General features: G+C 43.1%; 1 protein-coding gene across 5 annotated transcripts in view; it reads left to right on the forward strand.

Annotated features, from left to right (window-relative positions):
* Nucleotides 1-1,990: 1,990 nt before the first annotated feature.
* Nucleotides 1,991-8,288, forward strand: part of CCNT2 (cyclin T2) — a 45,172-nt gene continuing 38,874 nt past the window's right edge. For 3 of the 5 annotated variants that reach the window (XR_505267.1, XM_008072089.2, XM_008072090.2), the window contains exons 1-2: nt 1,993-2,172; nt 2,997-3,078. Coding sequence is in view for 2 of the 5 variants with exons in the window: in XM_008072089.2 (XP_008070280.1) it covers nt 2,015-2,172; nt 2,997-3,078 (240 nt within the window). In the remaining 3 variants the exon portion in view is untranslated. Of the gene's footprint in view, nt 2,173-2,996; nt 3,079-8,288 lie in introns of all 5 variants that reach the window. The other 2 variants (XM_021705951.1, XM_021705952.1) reach the window with 1 other exon arrangement.

Consider the following 8,288-nt stretch of genomic DNA (forward strand, 5'->3'; position numbering starts at 1 on the left):
TCTTACCATTAAATATTAATGTTAGCCGCAGGTTTTTTGTAGATGCTATCAGATAGAGGAAGTTCTCCTCTCTATTGCTAGTTTGCTGAGTTTTCATCATGAGTAAGTACTGGAGGTAGGCACTTTTTAAACATCACAAATCAACCTATCCTGGACATCCTAAGCAACAAAAAAGACATGAAACAAGCAAGGTGGCAAGAAATGAAGTCATTTAGGCAACTGCTCGTGATAAATGCCTACTATAATCAAACTGATATTCTAGCAGGGGCAGGCAGCAGCACCAAGATACAGCAATATGCTAAGCCCGGGAGCCCCCAAATAATGAGAAAACCCTGCAGCTTTAATCAGGAACTCACTTAGAAGTGACATAACTTGTCTTTTAAACTCTATTGTCTTTAGCAACTAGTTAAAATTTAAACTTAGAAACTTTATTCACACACAATAGGCGTTGTCTCAGCCACATACTAACTCCGAGCGAATCTGTGGTATTTTCTTTTGAGTTGGAGTCTCACTTTGTCGCCCAGGCTGGATGGAGTGCAGTGCCACACACTCACGGCCACCCCAGCGTCGATCTGCTGGTCTCCTGCGATCCTTCCGCCTCAGCCTTCCAAGTAGCCAGAACCACAGGCGTGCGCTAACACATCCGGCTAATTTATTTATTTTTTGTAGAGACGAGGTCTCGCCAAATTGCCCGGGCTGTTCTCGAACCCACGGGCTCAGGCAATGCTCTTGCCTCGGCTTCCCAAAGTGCTGGGATCACAGGCTGAGCCACCGAGCCCGGCCTGTGGTATTTTCCAACAGGGAGAAGAGCAGGAGTTAATCAACAGACATGTGGGATGTTACTGCAGCAAATACTAAAGATAAAAATCGGTCGGGCATAGTGGCTCAGCCCACAACAACACTTTGGGAGGCCCAAGTGGAGGACTGCTTGAACCCGAGAGTCCGAGACCAGCTTAAGCAACACGGCGATAATAAGCTGGGCGTGGTGGCACGCACCTATAGTTCCAGCTACTCCGGAGGCTGAAGCGGAAGGATCGCCAGCGCCAGGAGGTCAAGGGTGTGGTGAGCCATGAGAGTGCGCCTGCACTCCAGCCTGGGCGACAGAGACCCCACCTCAAAAAATAAAGATACAATTTTAACTCAATTCCTCTTGCACTATCTGCTTTCCTGGCAGAAACTACAGTGCAGTTTAAAAACACTCCCAGTCAGGACTCACGACCTAGCAGCTCCTCCAGTTACTGATCAGATAACGTTTGGACAGTAATAAAAACAAACAAAAAAAACCCCCAAAACCCCCGCGGCCTGTGTGGCCTAGGAGTCCCACGAAATAAAACGGGAGGGGAAAAAAAAAATCACTCAAACGCTCACACTGAGCCTGTTTTCCAAGCACTTTCCCAGCTAGCCCGTCCCGGAGCCGCCCGCGAGGCCGAGGCTGCTCGGGGGATACAGGGGTCGCAGGCCATCTCGGCGAGGACCAACCCCAACGGAAAATGGAGGTCGTGGAATGACGCCGCGGCAGGGATAGGTATGTTTCGCTTCTTCAAGCGCCGCCAGACTCCCGTCCCTGGAAAACACGGGCCGGGCCCGCTGAGCCCAGGCCCAGAAGCCACGGCGCAGCCGCCTGACCGCCCTTCTCAGCACTCGCCGCGAGTCCAGCCTCCTCCCTCCTCCTCTTCCGCCCCTTCGCCCGCCAACCCCAGACCCGGCATGCAGTGCGCCGACCTTTTCCTTCCGAGCCGACCCCCACCTTCGGCGCCTCCCAATGACAAGCGGCGCGGAGCATTGTGGGCCAGTGCGCGAGAGCGAGGCCGGGGGCTGGAAAAAGAAAGCAAAAGACTGGGCCGAGCGGGTCGGGCGGCCCCCGCGCAAGCGCAAGGGCGGCGGCGGGGGTGAAAAGGGGCGGTGCGTGATCTACGGCGAGCGGAGTGGGGCGGGGTCGCGCGCCTTGGCGGGGAGTCCGCGAGCCGGGTAGGGGAGGGGGGCGGGTAAGGGAGCGGGCGGAGGAGGAAGTGTCATGGCGTCGGGCCGTGGAGCTTCTTCTCGCTGGTTCTTTACTCGGGAACAGCTGGAGAACACGCCGAGCCGCCGTTGCGGAGTGGAGGCGGATAAAGAGCTCTCGTACCGCCAGCAGGCGGCCAACCTCATCCAGGAAATGGGACAGCGTCTCAATGTGTATCCTTTCCGGTTCCTGGCCCTCCGCCGCTCACGCCCTGTCTCCCTTGCCCGGTCGCCGGGCCTAGTACCCCGCAAACATGGCGCCGCCGCCTCGGCCTTCTCCGGGCCTCGGCCGGGCCGTAAGGGAAGAAAGGCTCGGCCTCAGGCGGCCTCGGGAGCCCAGCGAAGGAGAGGAGAGCGAGAGAGGAGCCCGGGAATGCGAGCCGGGAGGCTGCGTTGTGTAATCTGGGGCAGCGCGTGGTGGCGGCGGGGGATGGGAATGCCGCTCAGGCGAGAGGGGAATTTTAAGGATTCTGGCAGAAAAGGGACGGCTCTTGAGACTTCTGCGGGGCCCAGAAGGGGTTGAGAGGTAGGGGAGTTAGAGAGGCTGAAAGGCTTTGGGTGTTCCCCGCTGCCTTTCCCCGCGCTCCTCGCCGGCTTGATGGCGGATCTCTTGTACCTTGGAAGTGCACAGGAGGTCTTTATGTTCTTGGCGTGGCTTGGTATGGGTGTGTGCGCTCGTGTTTCCACTGCTTGATTTTGAGTTTAGCCGGTCATAGCCATTCCGGTCGTAGCCATTCCAGGCCCTTCGTAATAGCAGTGTTAAGAGTGAAGTGCTCAGCAGTTGTTACTCCTGTGTGTTTGGCGTCGAGCCTATTCTCGCCCTCTGCCAAAACCACCATCACCCTCACCCCGCGGGCATTTATATATTTATTTTCTGGTTTTGATTTGGTTTTGCAGGGATGAGAGGCAGTGGAAAAGAACCTGGGAATTTTCCACCAAAATTATTTTGAAACAGAGATCTTGTTTTTCTGAGTTATTTCCTAAATATTACATTCCAGCTCTCAGCTTACTATAAACACTGCGATTGTTTATATGCACAGATTTTATATGCACCATTCTTTCACCAAATTCAATAAAAATGTAAGTACTCTCTTATTTTCTAGTTTTATTGCCACGAGGTTTGAAAATAAATCGATCGGACAAAAAAAGTTGGTCGTTGCACAGTTGAATTTAGTGTTAATGAGTTAACTGGAAAGGTGAATCACGTGATAATGTGTTGCTTCAAATGAGTTTTAAAAAGATGTATGATAAACTGCAAGGCACTGTTGGGCTCTATCGGAGCTTTTAAGCTGAAAGGTAAATAAGAAACATCTCTTAGAGAATTATTGCATTAGTTTTTTCCACTTAAATTTTATGCTTAACATTTGAATAATATCAGAAATAATCTAAAGTGTAATTTGGCAAGTCTTGTATCCTGTGATACATTTTAGTTGTATAGAACTCACATCGTGTAAAATATTGTGAATTGGGGGTTAGTTTGTGACATTCTTTTGAAAGCTGGCTGGTGAGTAGAAATATTTCATTTTCAGTATAATAGTGTTTTACATGTGTATGCAGGTAAACGTCAGAATTTTATATTTAGTCTTTATTACCAGGATATTTAATAACTTCTTAAGGTGTCAAACGTTTGTGTTTATCACACATTAGCATTAGTTGTCTCCTTAAATTTTTGGTGATTCAAACATGAACTCTTGTTTCAAATATAGTGTGTCAGAAGTAAGTTTATGTGTTATGAGTTTTGACACAAACTTTCAAACTGATTTAGAACGTAATCTATAAATCTTGACAAATAGAGTAATGACGTTTTGTTGAAGTTTTTAAGTCATGAGAGCTGGGAGGTTGAGTGCCTTTTTAGGGTAACATGCATAATGTGTTGCATTTGTTAACAAAGAAAATGACATATTGTTTAGAAATGTTTAACGCTGCTTTAATTCTGTCTTATTTTTTACTTTTTATCATAGTTACTTTTAACATGTCTTCTTGAAAGGTGTGTGTAGAAAAACTGACCAAAGAAGATGTTCTGCTATTTTTGGATGGTCATTAGGTGTTTGTTTGCTAAGGAAACAATCTTAGGAAAAAAGTCCTCAGAATATTATTTTGAAATGGAATGGAAGAGCTTCATGGTTTAGATTGAGTCCTGCTTTAATCTCTTCTGATCCTAAATCTGATTTGGTTTATCAGATTGGCATATAGGTTTATCTTGAACAGTACATATTTTAATATACATTTTGATCTCTTGCAGTCCATTTTGCTTCCACTCTTCCTCTTAAATGTGTGTGATTGTTGCTGTGTTGTTTCTAGTTCCCTGTTATTTCTTGTGCATAAGGGTTAGGTCAATGACAGTGTTATGGAAGAAAAACGAAACCATTGGTGATAACATTTATATTTAGAGGGTTTCCATTTTTATTTAAATTGTCTTCAAAGGCAGTGGTAAACTAATGAATATTAAGTGTGACTTTCTTTACATAACCCTGGATTTTGCTGGTAGAAATCACAAGTCAGAGTAGTTGTAAAAAACTCTTTTTTTTTTTGCTGGTAGAAATTGCAAGTCAGAGTAGTCATAAAAATTCTTTTTTTTTTTTAAGTTGGAATCTCATTCTGTAACCCAGGCTGGAGTGCAGTGGTACACTCCTGGCCACCACAGCCTCAATCTACTGGCCTCAGGTGATCCTTCCACCTCAGCCTTCCAAGTAACTAGAACTATAGGCGTGCACCACCATACCCGGCTAATTTTTTTGATGTATCATAGATACAGGTCTTGCCAAGTTGCCCTGGCTGGTCTTGAACCCCTGGGCTCAGGCAATTCTGTCTCCTCTGCCTCCCCAAATCCTGGGATTACAGGTGTGAGTCACCCTACCCAGCCCAAAAAATTCTTTATTTGGCTACAGATGTCCTGTTTGCTGAATCAGGCTTTCTTGTCTACTTCCAGTAAATTATCTCACCACAAGTCTTGAGTTTGTGTGTGTGTGTGTGTGTATGTGAGTGTTTTGTTTTTGGTTTTTTTTTTTTGAGACTGCCCTCTTTTATAATTTGTCTTTGTGGTCTGGTTAGTGTGCTTTAAAACAAATAGCTTGCTTGAAGCCAAAATTCAGAACTTTAGATCAACTGCTGGAGTCGAGGTCATTTCCATTCTAGCTATCACTATTTTATTTAAAGGTCATCTTTCAGTGTCTTATTGTCTTATATGTATATGAAGGTAAACTTTAGAATTTAATCATTACTGTATGTTATTGAGAAACAATATCATACCCTTTGTATCTAACTGTTGAAAGTGGCATTTATATTTGTGTTGGTACACTTGTATTAATTGCCCAGACTCATTTTTTCATCCTTTTTTTCCCTAATCTTTTAGGGTTAAGGGGGTGGTCTCAAATTGAATGTGAGTCACTTTTGTTCTCTCACATCATTGGGAAAATTTTTCCTATAGGGCTACACTGGAATGTCATAGTAAACTTTAGACAGCATGAGTCTTCACCACAAAATAAATTGAACACCATTCAGTAAATTGATCCTGATAGAACAAGCTTAAATGTTAAGATGCTAGCAACAAACTATATTTAGTCTTATAATAATAATATCATGCATTAATTATATTAAAGTATTTTTAAATGTTTTTGTCACTCATTATTTTCACATATCAGCATATTTAAAAATAAAAGAATCACCTAAAGTGTTATTTTATTTAAAGATTAAAATCAGTATAATAAGCATGTGTTGGTGACCCAGAAACTCTTATTATTTTGTCAGTTACTTGGAAAATTGAATCGCTGTCAGCAGTAAATGACTTTTATATATAGCCTAATTAGATAAATCTGCCCTTTGTTCACTGGATGTAGTGAAGTTCATGTAACCATAATTAGTAATTTTAAAATGGCCTTGCTGGATCAAGCTCAAAATAAATTTAGTAAAATATAAAATCCCTGGGGCCAACAGTGCATCCAAGGTATATACTGAGGGAGAGCATTCACCCCATTGTTAATCTTACAATAGATATTGATTCTGCTTCTCTTAGAAAATGCATTAATTTTGTCATGGTCCAAGTAATGCTCAATTGCTTCCCTTGATACCAGTAAATCAAAGGGGCAGGGAACTGGTAGAAGTTTATTTCTGAGTTTAAATCCAGGGAACAGCTCCTCACTAGAGGTCTTTCTAAAATGGCTTTGCTCACCCTCCAGGCTTTTACAGTTCACTTTTATAGCCACGACCAGCAGAGCATTGACAAGAACTTAAGTTGCAGCTGCATTTTACATTTAGATAGTGACATTTAGAGTAAAAAGTTTACAAGGCCTAAGACATCCTGCATTGCAAAAGTTATGCAGATCACAAGACTTATGATCCCCTGAAACTACTTAACTGGGAGTGTGTAGAAGACTAGGGGACTCTCAGGAATGTGCAGGAGTGCTTGAATTCCCCGCCATGCCCTTCTCTAGGGGCTGTGGTAATATGGAGGGACATCAGCGGGTCTGTCAATATGGCTTAGTCAGCTCTATGAGGTATTTGTTTCTTAACCAAATCCAAAAAAATTCTCTTAAGATAAGGTTGTAAAGATCACACCCTTTTCTAAGTATTTTGTTGATCTTAGTGTGATTTCATAGCACATCTCCAACTTACTCAGTTTTTTCCAGTCTTTCCTTTGTTCTATTGCCTCTTTCTTGAATTCTTTCAGAACTGCATATAATATAGATGATATAGATTTAGATGTTTCATAGTTATTTTTAAAGGCCCAGGCATAGATGATAAGTTGAGGAGACTGCACTCAATTCATGATCTTAAGGAATGACCGTTATTATTTCTAACTATATCATCTATGTTTGTTTCACTTTATACATGTACGTTAGATTGATCAGCAGCTACAGATAAGCAAACTTATATTTATAGTCAATTCCTTGGTATCAAGAGGAGGACTGGTTCCAGGACCTCCACATATACCAAAATACACACACACTCAAGTTCAGCAGTCTGCCTGCAGAATCTGCATGTACAAAAAGTCAACCCTCTGTGTCTGCAGTTTCACAACCCACAAATAATGTATTTTCAGAGTTTGGTTGGGTAAAAACCATGTTTAAGTGGACCCATGTAGTTTAGATTCATGTTGTTCTAAGTTCAGCTGTATTTTCTTGTACTAAAATTTGATTGCCACCTTTTGCTTACACACTTTACAAAATCTTTCTTAGTTGACTTGGCTCTTGACTTGTACATGCCCTTTGAAAAGTTGAAGATACTCTTCCATTCCTTTCTACTCCTTAAGACTTAACTGATTTGGAGGAGGGTCATTCTTTTATTTACCTAGCAATTCCTGTTTTGTCTGATAGAAGTGACCTGTTGTAGTCTAAAGGCAGGGAATTTGGGGGGAGGGTTGTGTATTTTGTTTTCTTTTTTTGGTTTCACTCAGAGCTACTGCCTGAAGAAGTGCCTCACGTAGAAAAGATGATCAGCAAATATTTGACAATAGAATGTTGCTCACAGCTTTGTTGAATCAATCCTTCTACATTTTCCTCTCTATTTCCTCCCCACATAGATACATTTAACAATTTTTTGTTTTGTTATTGAAAATTTGAACAGGTTACATATCCCAAATCTGAGTGTCTCATCAGTGCTCCAAAATTCAGACCTTGTTAAGCACTGACATGATGCCCAAAGGAAATGCTCATTGGAACATTTTGGATTTCAGATGATCAGATTTGGGATGTACTGCTGGAAAAACACATATTCCAAAATCCAGAGAAATCTGAAACACTTCTGCTCCCAAGCATTTTTGAAGAAGGGATACTCTGTCTGTATAGGCACATGGTAAATGAAAACTAAAGAGAAGGGGTTATGGTAAACCTCTCTCCCATTCAAGAATCTGAGGCCCTCAACCACTGCCCTCCCAATCTACTGTTAACAGTTTTTGTGTACTCTTACAGAAGTTTTTTTGCATGTGCAAACATATGCATATATATCTTTTTCAGCATAGACAAGTATTGCCTGGGTTTGTTTGTTTTTTAGTTGGAGTCTCAGTCTGTTGCCCAGGCTGGAGTGCAGTGGCATGTTCATGGTCACTGCAACCTTGACCTGCTAGGTTCAGGCAATCTTTCCACCTCAGCCTTCCAAGTGTGTGGAACTACAGGCGTGCACTACCATGCCCAGCTTATTTTTTTGATTTATTGTAGGGACAAGGTCTCACCAGGTTGCCCAGGCTAGTCTTGAACCCATGGGCTCAGGCAGTCCTCTCGCCTTGGCCTCCCAGAGTGCTGGGATTACAGGCTTGAGCCACCGCACCTAGCCTTTTTTTTTTTTTTTTTAAAAAA

The sequence above is a fragment of the Carlito syrichta genome, unplaced genomic scaffold (genome assembly GCF_000164805.1).
Source record: "Carlito syrichta isolate Samal-C Ts95f unplaced genomic scaffold, Tarsius_syrichta-2.0.1 Scaffold314847, whole genome shotgun sequence".
In the NCBI taxonomy this organism is placed as follows: Eukaryota; Metazoa; Chordata; class Mammalia; order Primates; family Tarsiidae; genus Carlito; species Carlito syrichta.